General features: G+C 44.5%; 1 protein-coding gene across 1 annotated transcript; it reads right to left on the bottom strand.

The window, feature by feature from the left end:
• Positions 1-343: 343 nt before the first annotated feature.
• Positions 344-5512, bottom strand: LOC123120505 (protein NRT1/ PTR FAMILY 2.3). The gene is made up of 4 exons (XM_044540515.1): positions 5318-5512; positions 4983-5200; positions 1458-2002; positions 344-1369 (listed from the first exon to the last, which is right to left on the bottom strand). Exons 1-4 carry the CDS (start codon positions 5433-5435, stop codon positions 532-534), a joined length of 1719 nt encoding a protein of 572 aa, XP_044396450.1. The 5' UTR covers positions 5436-5512; the 3' UTR covers positions 344-531.
• Positions 5513-12732: the final 7220 nt, after the last annotated feature.

Raw genomic sequence — 12732 nt, 5'->3', positions numbered from 1 at the left:
TGTTTGAAATATCACTATATTGTCTCCAAAATGCAACATATGGCAAGCGCCGGCTGCTCGCGCGCGCTGCAGTTTAGCGCGTCTGCTGGAGCGGCTCGTGCGCGCTATATTTTGCAGCGGTCGCTGGAGCCAGCGCTCCGCGGCGCACAAAAACTCGCGATTCCGACGATGTAAACGCTTTTTTAGCCTGCCGCGCGTTGCACGCCTGTTGAAGATGCTCTAACACTTTTTTTTTACTGAGAGCTACACAAATATCTGAACGAGCTGAAAATTGAAACGGACTTCAGGCACTCAAAACATCTTCCATGCAAAAAGAAAAAAAATCAGATAAGCTCGAGTTCAGAAATGGATATTCAGTATTTCGCCACAAACAAAGGCCATCAGGCTAAGACAAGAAGAAGACAAACCAAATCTAACTAGACACCTCATAATTTCTCAAAGAAAAAGCCCTCATAATTTCTCAAAAGAAAAAGGAAATCAGGCACCTCATCATGAAAATAACAGTTCAAGACTCAACCTACAAATCCGTATTTACATCACCACGGTGGTCGATTGGTTTTGATACTTATATCGGCTGGCACAAATGAGGAAATAGCCAAAGTTCAGAGTCACTGCCACAGCCACTGTCCAGTACACGTTGTCCAGCCTCGCATGGTTTACGTTCCCCGGCAGCCACGCCGTGACCCGTCTCACCACGTCGACGAACACCGTGCTGAGGTAGAACCCCATGGCGATGAGCAGCGGCGCCATGGCCGTCGCCAAGCTCCGCAACGTCTTGGGGAACTCCAGATAGTAGAAGGCCATGTTTCCTGGGAAGTGGAGGGCCTCCCCGATCCCCACGACACCAAGAGGAAGCAGGAGCCACAGTACGGACATGGGGGTGACCCAGCCGGCCGCCGCATCGGCGCCGTCGTGCGCGCGCACGACGCTCAACCTTCGGCGCTCCACCAGAGCTGCGACCACCATGCCCGCAATGTTCACGACGTGGCCGAGCCCCACGCGCTGCAGCGGGGACGGCGGCATGCCGGTGATCCTGCGCCAGAGCGGGAAGACGGCACGGTCAAGGACCGGGGTGACGGCGATGAAGGCCACGAGCGAGCAGACGGTGATGGACCCTGCTGGGATCTTGAAGCGCGGTCCGAGGGAGCGGTCCATGGCGAGAGCCTGCAGGATGATCATGCCGATCACCACCCCGATGGACACGCTGAGCATTATACCAGATGACCACAGCGGGAAGACGCCGAGCAGGGACTTGAGATCCTCCACTTGCTGCACCCTGCACAGCCGCCAGCCGCTTGCACGACGGCCACCGGACGCATCATCCATGGGGTCGTCGGTGGTGGTGATCATGGCGGCACGATTAAGAAAGCTGCAAGCAAGACGGCATGAACACGGGTGTCAGCACGTACCAGCGCTCATCCTTCTTCCATAAATTGGAATATGGGAATGGCACCGACCTTAGTCGTTTACTTGGAGCGCCCTCGCCGGCCGAGTCCGCGACGGCATTGTCTCCCACGTAGTACCACACGGGACCTAGCGCGCCGACATGGACGGGAGCCTTGCGCACGGCGGCCACGACGACGCGGGCCAGCTCGGAGTATGGGCTGCCCTTCGCCGCGGGCATCCGGTAGTACCGCGTGCCGAGGAGAAACAGGACTAGGCTGAACGCCGTCGCGGCGAGGCAGACGGCGAAGCCCAGGGCCCAGGATACGCCGTCCTGGATGTAGACGATGGCCGTGTCGCCGATCAGGAAGGAAGCGTAGAGGAAGACAAAGTACCAGTTGAAGAAGGTGTCCTGGTCGCGCGCGCCGCCGAACTGGTCCGCGCCCATGGTGGCCACGTTGAAACGCGTCCCGCCGGTGCCGATGGCTAGAAGGGACACAGCGGCGTACAGCACGGCGAGCTGCCCGGCCGTTCCGCGCTGGCACGCGGCGGACGGCGCCGGGCAGTGCGGCGGCCGCAGGGACGGCAGTGCCGCTGAGAGAGTGAACAGTACGAAGGACTGGAAATTGACATTGGATGGGCAGGTAATTAGTTGCTCTCAAACAAGCATTAATTGAATATAAACATTTTTTTGCGGGGATGTTCAAGAGAGAATATTACATGGAAACCGAGCTTCACAGAAAAATTCGTGGAACATGTTTGAAAGTTTCGAAAAAATTTGAAGAAAATTTGGGATGTTGAGAGGATGATGTTTTATTGCCATGTGAAATTTTACGTTCAAACACATTACCATTTACGAGCTATGAAAAGAGCAACTTCAACAATGAATATCGATGTTTACTGTTCGACGCTACTCAATGTTGATTTTTTTTCATACCGTGTTAATGGCAATGCGTTTGGGAATTTTTCATGCTAATAGAACTTCACACTCTTAACATCCTGGATTTTTTTTAAAAAAACTTCAAATATCACTTTCACATGGTTTTCATCGGTTTCTATCGAAACTTTGTCTCCATATGATATCCACTATAAATGGTAATGCTCGAGAAGTGTTCTATGTAGAACGAAACTGATGTGCATACCATGGTTTGAAGTCTGATTCTGATATGACACCACTGTGAGCCACATGATGAAATCCGTACCAATTGTTTTTGACCGATCGTACTAAAGATGATGCAATCCAACGGTGCATGTGATCCATCGTACTACTAGCTAGTGTTGGATTGAAATGGTCTTGCTGGTAACAAATCATCGGTTGTTGGAAATGATAGGAGCATACCCATCGCCGTTGTTTGTCAGAAACATAATGGTTATTGTTAGTTGTCAACGTCATTGCATCAGTGTCAAGTGGTCATGTTTGTATAATTACGTGTGGTTGTTTTCGGGAGAGAGTGAGACATGACAACTATAAGTCTATAATGTCTATTGGTATTGATTTATTTCAAGCTTTAATTATGTGTGTTGCACATCAAACAATAATCTATATCTATATTTCTTTTATAAACAGGAGGGGTGATTTTACGCAAGTAATCCCATCCATATTGGCATTGCGTAAATTATGAAAAACCTCGCTCAACCAAATTTGTTCGTTTGCAAAAAATGAAAGTTGAGCTTTCAAACCGTGTCTTCAAACCATGAGAAATGAAAGTTAAGCTGTTCCAAAGCTTAAGTTTCATTTCTCATCAGAACACATTATATAACCCGCTTTACAAACAAACCACCTCGCATTTTCAAAGATGATATATGCAGACACAAAGGGCGTGTTTGGTTGCCGTAGTGAATAGTAGTTGCGTTGCATACACATCTCAACCCAGCCCGTCTCTGAAAAAACAGCCTCATATGCGACATCTGCGAGTTGTTTGGTTGCCTGCATCTAGGGTCCCTGCGTTAGGTAATACGCAAGTGCATTTTTTTTGGTTGCCTGCATTGGCCCAAGCGGCACATGAACTCGGTGTTTGGTTGCACGCATGAGGTATGATTAAGAGGTAGCACTTCACTTAGTAGACAGGGTTAAGAGCTAGCAGAGGGAAGGGGAGAAGAAGTACAATGTGCGCTGGACCATGGCGACTACGGTGGATAGTGGCCGTGGCGCCATGTCCGACATGACAAGCATGGAGTCGTGGACGAGCGACCCCGTCGGCGGCACGGCTAGCGACACCGTTGGTGAACTAGTTGCGGTGCTCGCGCAAAGACAGTGGACAAATGAGGAGAATGCAATGCTCGCGCCATTGCAGCGTCAGTGCAGTGGACGAGAGAGGAGGCCGAGATGATCGACGCCGGAAACGACTCCAGTGTAGTAGGGCGAGAGAGAGGAGGCCAAGATGATCGACCCCATCGGCGGTGCGGCGAACTGCAGTGTGCACGGAGGCAGAGGACACAAGAAAGCAGTGTACGCGCCATTGCACCGTCAGTGCAGTAGGAGGACGACAGAGAGTAGGCCGAGATGAGCGACATCGGAAAAGACTCTAGTGTAGTAGGACATGGGCAAGGAGATCAAAGGGAAGGGCGTTGGCGTCGAGAGGGACGAATAGGAGGGCTCTGAGCAGAGGACAGAGGAGCTCGACATGGCGGCGGAAGTGCAGTAGGCTGCTGTTCAAAGAGAGATGAAGCTACGATCGTCGAAACCAAAAACTTACAACACGAATGTTGTGAGGAACTGCGAGATTATGCTGCTGGTCAAAGGAAATTTCATATTGATTGTGCGCGACGAATCTGACAAAATTCATTCAGAATAGCCCCAAACAGAAACACGAGATTAAGAACTTACGGCCGACGAAACTACGAACCGATCGCCTGAATGGAATCGTAGCATCGAGATGCATCTTTTTCGTGTAGAGCTCACCTCAAACCGAAGCACCGTTGTGTAAATTAGAGGGAGGAGATTAGATAGAAGCTTACTTGAGGTTGAAGAAGACCTCACTTTATCACCTCGCATCCCTCGCGTCTCCGCTCGTGCGAGGGCCCACTCGCTTGCGCTCGGCTCGGCCTGGCTCGCGAGAAACTACCGATCTGAGCGTTTCCAATGAGCCAGGCTCAGAGGTGCTTTAAGTTTCGTGCTATGCAGACCCAACAGAAAAATCAGGCAACCAAACAGCCCGTTCCCTTCCCGCGCGGGCCTGGTTGGGCCTCATGCGAGCAACCGCCCAAAGTAGCTCGGCCGCTACGAGCTATTTTGTGTCTGCACATGTCAACTTGTAAAAAAAGCATAAACATGAACCTAGTGCGAGTGGTCCAAGATATGCTGACCTAGCAGCCACGTGGATGATTTGTTTCCCTCCTGCGTTTTTCGCCTCAATGATAACATAAATGAGTTTATAGTCTAAATCTGATCATTTTTTGAGTTCTTAGCTTAGATTGTCTAAATACTTCCGAAGCTACTTTTTAGGCATGTTATAATAGAAATAAGCTAGCCAAGTCAGTCATTTGAACACAATGAGATAAATCACCTGGACAAAATGATTTTTTTCTAAGAAAAAACCCTGGACAAAATGATATCAAACAAGAAGCTTTGAACAGAGGAAGCAGGTGGATGTACGCACCAGAACATTGATGGCCGCGCCGGCGAGGATGACCGGGAAGCAACCCAAGTAGGAGTCGGAGAGGATGGCTCCGGCGACGGGGAGGAAGTTGAGCGAGCCGCGGACGATGTTGGCGATCTGCGCCGCGTCGATGCTCTCCACGTGGTACTCCTTGATGAGGTAAATCTGCAGGTTGCTGGTGGTGCCGTTGATGGCCAGCCCCAGCCCAACCATGCTCCCTGCATGCATGCTCACACAAAACACACGCATGTGCAGGACGCATGTTTTTCTCCACCTCAGTATGAGAATTAATTAATTGTGCGGGGAAGAGAGGGAGAGACAGAGAGATCACGAACCGGCTATGAAGGGGAGGGTGATCCACCCTCCTTGCTTCGTCTCTCCACTGGCTTGCCCTTCTTGGTCGGATGGTTTGGGCTGAGATCTCGGCGAACTCTCCGTCCCTGCGTCTGCCATTGCTTCTAGCCCGGCGTCGAAAATGGGGCTTGAAGTATCACGGATTGGCTACGCATATATAGCTGCACATACGGAACGGAATGGAAGTAGGGTGTCTTTGCTGGGTAGGATAGCTTGTGAAGAAATAAATTTTGATCGAGTGGTCGTTGTATCTTATTTATTTATTTATTTTCCGAACCAAAATCAAGGCTGTGTTTGAACATTAATCTGCAACAATACTTTTGAGGGGTCGGTCCTGCGTCTGGGCACACATGGGCTATTGTTGAAATTTGCATGTAAGGCTGGCAGTAATATGAAGTATCATATACTAGTATCATGCATATGATACGTACTAGTGTATGATATTAGTTTCGTAATGCATAGTACCCCCTCCGTTCTAAATATAAGTCTTTCTAGAGATTCCACCAAATGGCTACATACGGAGCAAAATGAGTGAATCTACACTCTAAAATATGTCTACATACATTCATATATTGTATTCCATTTGAAATGTCTAAAAAAACTTATATTTAGGAACGGAGGGAGTATCACAAGTTAGTACTTTAGGTTGACTTATTAATTGTCATGCATGACACAAAGTAGTATAATATTTAATATGATACCACATCATCTCTTTCCTCATTTAATTGTGTGCCGCATCATTTAAAAAGTCTAGTTGACATGCATGATACCGCTTATGATACTTCCATTATGACCAGCCTAAGCTGAGGACCAGTTTCTTTTCACTGTAGTTTGTAAGAAAATTCTAGAATTGCCAGACATAACAACGTTGAAAAAGAAAATCTAGAAAGAGATGGAGTCTATTTTTCGGTTCTCCCTCTTCATAGCATCTCTATCCGAACCCTCCAAAGGGCTTAACGCCACGAGGCGAATGTTTTTCATCATAGTTTTTTTACAAGAACTTTTGCAACAGTTTCATGTCCACACGTGACCGGCAACTGCACGGTTAACATGACACACGATTGTAAGGGGTACAAGTGCTTCCAACTAGTAAGATGAGAGGGGAATGAGCGTGTGAAAGCTACATCCTAAGATGAGGATCCACCTAGGGTTCGGGATGTTTTTCATCACAGTGGTTTAAAAAAAACTTGTGCGGCAATTGCATGTCCAACCCGACCTTCGACTACACACATCGTAGCTCGATTGCAACTGCACGGTAACATGATACACAACTACAAGGGGTACAAATTCCTCCAACTAGAAATGCACATGCGTAGCTTGACACACAAATGCCCGAACACTATTTCTAAAGCATCATGACAAATGTAAACAAATGCTTCCATTTACTTTTTAATGAACATGTAACTGAAAATGAAATAAAGAAAAAACACATTGAACGGGAAAAGGGAAAATGAAATAGAAAAACTGAAAAAAAAATCAACAAAAAATTAAACGTTAAGAAAATCGTAGGAAAAGCTAAAGTTACGCTATTATCCTAGGTGTCTAGCCAGTGCACCACCAGGAGGAGGAGCACCTCGAAAAACCACAATGCAGTCAAAAATCGCTGGCCCAAAACAAAAAGCAACAGAAGACAAAGATCGTAGCACGGCCAATCCAATAACAAGAGCAAAAACCAGTCTGAATGAGGAAATAAAATGGGCAAGACTATATTCGGATGACATCATCCTGACTAAGATGACCAAGACTTAGTCAAGTCTCATTCGAGTCAACTGAGACTTAGTCAGGACCTATTTTGTCTATTTTTCCATCCAAACAAGGTTTTGCATGTATTTAGCACTGAGAAACTAACTAAATGATGAGTGGATTTTATGCACACTTTTTAGAGCATATCTTAGTGCCTAAATCCCTTATATCATATCCATCTAGCACTTTCTCATATTCACAATGCTTAGTTTATGACGTTTGCTCGTTTTACCACTTTCGTTGCACAAGTTTTAGTTTTTCTTTGTTTTATTGGTCTTTGTATGTATGTTCACATGTTCCTGGACTTGGCACATCAAAGAGGACTAAGTTGGGGTGGCATTTTGGAAGTCAAAAATGACTTTTTTATAAGTGCTCAAAATGAAGATCTAATACCAAAGGTGCATTGGCGTCATTCATGCGATTCCAACGAGCCCAACAACATCAAAATCGGAGTCCGTATGTAGAAATGGCGGGCAGTTTATTGAAGTAGTCCACAACGTTCAACGACGCAGGATACAACGGTTGTACCGCTCGAGACAGCTCGAAAACACCACCATAACTACTTTGATTTTGCTCCGATTTTGTTCTGGTTTGTTCGTACACGATCCTTGGAGGACAAGAGATGATTTAGGAGAGAATTTGGCTCCCCTAGAGCCCTTTGATGAAGGAGGAGCCACATCAATGGAGGAGGCCCGACGATGCCTCCTGTAAGATGACCTCCAACCCTAGCTGTCGGGATCATCATCTCAATCATCACCCACAAGTCTCATCTCCTGTCGGCACACCTCTATTGCTGCAAATCCACCATAGAGGAAGGGTCAAGACAATGAATAAGAAAGGAGGAGGTTTCGCAAACATCCCGCGTCAGCCGGAGGGCCGGTGCCATCTCCATCAACACCATCACGCCTATCTCCATATCTAACATCACGTTGGCGTGTAACTCATCCCTACCCTCTATGTATTTCATCTTCATGTTTGAGTAATTCCATTAGTTCTCGGGAAATAAGATGAACTCTAGTACTATGTATTAGAATCGAACACCTACGCAAGATATGAGATTCTCTTCTACATGTTTATGTTAATGATCTTCTCGATGTTGGATGAAGTCGACCATCCAACATTTGCCGGCTTTGGACGAAAGGTAATTACTATTGGTGTGATGCTGGGTTGAGAAGGTCGGTAGTGATGGTGCTTATCTCCCTCCTTCAGCGATCATTGCAATAGGGGACAAATGGAGACCGACTTTGGCTGCATCCATGGGGAAACCCTTAATCGATCACTGTTCGGTAATCAGAGTGGGGATGAACGGTGGTGGCGAATGTGATACGGGGCTGCTACATGTATGAACCTATACATATCCGGCTCTGCCCACATAAACAAACATGATAAGTGGCTTTGGTATCCAACCTAGAACTATGCATTTGCACATGCGACGTAGATCGGAACGGTAGTGATGACTCCAAATCCCTCGAGAATGCTCTTATTACTCAAGTGTCGCCTCTCTATTTTATCTACCTTTTTATTTTCATTTTTACCCTTGTTAGTAGTTTAGAATAGAATGGAATATTTTAGATAAATCTATTGGTGTGAATGTAGCCGCGTAAGTGGTGATGCGATAACCCAAAAAATAAGAGTGTCGAACCCAACGAGGAGCTAAAGGTAGAATTTATATTCTATTCAAGTTTTATTGACCACCGATACAAATCTATGCACACTTAACGTTTGCTTTACCAAGAACAAGAATAAAACTACTTTGTAGGTGTAAGGATAAGTTTGCAAGAATAAAACTAGAAGTAGTTAGCAAGAGTAAAACTAGGAGTAATTTGTAAGATAATAAAAGTTAGTTGTTTAGTAGAAAGCTTTTTGTAGCACGAGAGAAGGATTTGTCCTTAGGTAATTGATATCTAGATTGGTAATCATTATTGCAATTTTATATGAGGGAGAGCCATGAGCTAACATACTTTCCGTACTTGGATCATATGCACTTATGATTGGAACTCTAGCAAGCATCCACAACTACTAAAGATCATTAATGTAACACCCAACCATAGCATTAAGTAACAAGTCCTCTTTAGTCCCATACGCAACAAGCCCCTTACTCGGTTTTAAGCTTTTGTCACTCTCGCAACCCACTATAAGCGAATCATGAACATATTGCAACACCCTACAACGGGAATCCCCTACGTGTGCGCGACACGGAAGACACAAATAGGACAACACCAAAATAAAACATACAACTCAAACCAATCACGATCATCAATCAACCCATAGGATAAAACAAATCTACTCAAACATCATAGGATGGACACACATCATTGGGTAATAATATATAGCACAAAGCACCATGTTTAAGTAGATATTACAACAGGAATAGAGAGGTTACACCGTTGGATAGAGGGGGAGAGAGTTGGTGATGACGGTGGCGAAGTTGCTGGTGTAGATCGTCGTCATGATGATTGCCCCGGCGGTGTTCCAGCGCCACGGGGAGAGAGGGAGAGAGAGACCCATCCTTCTTCTTATTCCTTGGCCTCCCCCCTAGATGAGTGGAGAGTTTTCCCTCTGGTCCATGGCTGCCATGGCTCCAGGAGGGCAAGAGCTCCTCCGAGATTGGATCTCTCTCTCTCACTCTCTCTCTCTCTCTCTCTCTCTCTCTCTCTCTCTATTTCTCTTCTATTTTGCCTCTATTTTCGGACCCCTTCACCGTTTTTCATATTCCCGGAGATCTGTAACTCTGATTGGGCTGAAATTTTGAGGGATTTTTTATCCAAAAATTATCTTTCTTGCAGCAAAAGAAGGTCTACCACCGACTTACGAGGGAGTCACAAGGCAACACGGTGCGACCTACCCCCCCCGGCCGCACCCTGTTACCTTGTGGCCACCTCGGGCACCGTCTTGCATTGATTCTTCTTCCCAAAAATCACATATATTCCAAAATAAATCTCCATAAAATTTTATCGCGTTTGGATTTCGTTTGATATGGATTTTATACAAAACAAAAACACATGCAAAAAAACAGGAACTGGCATTGGGCACTGGATCAATATGTTAGTCCCAAAAATAATATAAAATGTTGTCAAAAGTATATGAAAGTTGTAGAGTATTGGCATGAAACAATAAAAAATTATAGATACGACAGAGACATATCAGCATCCGCAAGCTTAATTCCTGCTCGTCCTCGAGTAGGTAAATGATAAAAAGATAAATTTTTATGTGGAATGCTACCTAGCATAATCTTGACCATATAATCTAATCATGGCATGAGTATTAAGATACAAGTGATTCAAGGCAATAGTCTATCATTTGACATAAGGACATCAATACATATGCATACTAACAAACAATCATGCCCTTCAAAATAAAGAATGCTAAATAACGCTATCCCTACTAAATTGTATAGCCTATCATGCTTAGTCTTCCTAGCATAAAGTATAAATCATGAGCACCCGGTGTCAAACCAAGCAATTGACTCGTACTTCTAACGCGCTTCAGCATTTTCAACTCCCACGCTATACATGAGCATGAGCCATGGACATGGCACTATATATGGAATATAATGATGTAGTAGGGATCAATAAGGAGAAGTCAAAAAGGGAGAAAGTCTCGCATCAACTAGGCGGATCAACGGGCTATGGAGATGCCCATCAATTGATATCAATGTGAGTCAGGATTGCCAGGCAAGGGATGCACTAAGAGCTATAAGTGCATGAAAGCTCAACGAAAACTAAGTGGGTGTGCATCCAACTCGCTTGCTCATGAAGACCTCGGGCATTTGAGGAAGCCCATCATCGGAATATACAAACCAAGTTCTATAATGGAAAATTCCCACTAGTATATGAAAGTGACAACATAGGAGACTCTTTTTATGAAAAATATGGTGCTACTCTGAAGCACAGGTGCGGTAAAAGGATAGTAACATTGCCCCTTCTAAATTTTTCTCTCATTTTTTCCTTTTCCTTTTTCTTTTCTCCTTTTTGGGCTCTTTTTTTTTGCCTAGATACTCATCCCAACTTGTGGGGAAATCATAGTCTCCATCATCTTTTCCTCACTGGAACAATGCTCTAATAATGATGATCATCACACTTTTATTTACTTACAACTCAATATTACAACTCGATATCTAGAACGATATGACTCTATATGAATGCCCCCGACAGTGTACCAGGATGTGCAATGATCTAGCGTAACATTTGAAAAAAAGATGAATGGTGGCTGAGCCACAAATACTATGTCAGCTATATGATCATGCAAAGCAATATGACAATGAATTTGCGTGTCATAAAAATGGAACGATGGAATTTACATGGCAATATATCTCGGAATGGCTATGGAAATGCCATAATAGGTAGGTATGGTGGCTGTTTTGAGGAAGATATAAAGAGGCTTATGTGTGATAGAGCATATCATATCACGGGATTTGAATGGACCGACGAAGTATGCACCAACTCTTTAGGTGAGAATGGGAAATTCTCGGTTCTGAAGAGGCTAGCAAATTGCGGAAAGGTAAGAGTGCGTATAATCCATGGACTCACATTAGTCATAAAAAACTCACATGCTTATTGTGAAAGCCTATTAGCCCTCGAAGCAAAGTACTACTCGCATGCCCCTAGGGAGGTTGGTAGGAGTTTACCATCGCATGCCCCTGATTATAGTAGCACAAATGATTTCAATCAAGGATAAATTATGCTCCAACTTCATCGCAAAACTAGAGCTATACGTGCATGCTTCGGGAATCACAAACCTTAACATCGATATTCTTACTAAACCACAATCATCCACTAGTACGCCCACATATTACCATCTTAATATCGTAAAACTAATGCGGGGAATCAAACATATCATATTAAGTGATCTACAAGTTTTATGTAGGACTTTATGACTAACCATGTGAATGACAAATTCCTGTTGACTCTATAAATAGATATAAGTGAAGCATGAGAGTTTAATTCTTTCTACAAAATACCACTAAATATAAGTGAAGCATGCTACTTGTGAGTTGCGTTGGGATTTCCCCGAAGAGGATAGGATGATGCAGTACAGTAGAGATAAGTATTTCCCTCAGTTATGAAACCAAGGTTATCAATACAGTAGGAGAACCAAGCAACACTATGTAAATAACACCTGCACGCAAACAACAAATACTTGCAACCCAACGCGCAGAGGGGTTGTCAATCCCTCAACGGTTATGAGCAAGATTAAATTATATAGGTTTTGATAGATAGATCTAACTAAAATACAAAATAAAATAAATGAAAGAAAATTGCAGCAAGGTATTTTTGGTTTTAATATATGATAGAAAATAGATAGATCTCACTAGAGGCTTCTCTCGAGAAAATACGGTGGGTAAACAAATTACTGTTGGGCAATTAACAGAAAAACAAATAATTATGACGATATCCAAGGCAATGATCATGTATATAGGCATCATGTCCAAGATTAGTAGACCGACTCCTACCTGCATGTACTACTATTACTCTACACATCGACTGCTATCCAGCATGCATCTAGTGTATTAAGTTCATGGAAAAACGGAGTAATGCTTTAAGCAAGATGACATGATGTAGACAAGATAAACTCACGTATGAATAAGCCCCTTCTTTTTACCCTTAATAGCAATGATACATACGTGCCATGTCCCTTTCTGTCACTGGGATTG

The sequence above is a fragment of the Triticum aestivum genome, chromosome 5D, assembly GCF_018294505.1.
Source record: "Triticum aestivum cultivar Chinese Spring chromosome 5D, IWGSC CS RefSeq v2.1, whole genome shotgun sequence".
NCBI classification, from domain to species: Eukaryota; Viridiplantae; Streptophyta; class Magnoliopsida; order Poales; family Poaceae; genus Triticum; species Triticum aestivum.
The sequence above is the reverse complement of the archived record's forward strand: the minus strand, read 5'-3'. Positions and strand labels throughout refer to the sequence as shown.

What these genes read in the sequence shown, in the direction of transcription:
- LOC123120505 (XM_044540515.1), bottom strand. Translation starts at nt 5,435, where the DNA reads ATGGCAGACGCAGGGACGGAGAGTTCGCCGAGATCTCAGCCCAAACCA. An exon ending in GCGCGGCCATCAATGTTCTG is followed by an intron (nt 2,003 to 4,982) that starts GTGCGTACATCC and finishes GTCAATTTCCAG; the next exon opens with TCCTTCGTACTGTTCACTCT. An exon ending in GCTCCAAGTAAACGACTAAG is followed by an intron (nt 1,370 to 1,457) that starts GTCGGTGCCATT and finishes TCTTGCTTGCAG; the next exon opens with CTTTCTTAATCGTGCCGCCA.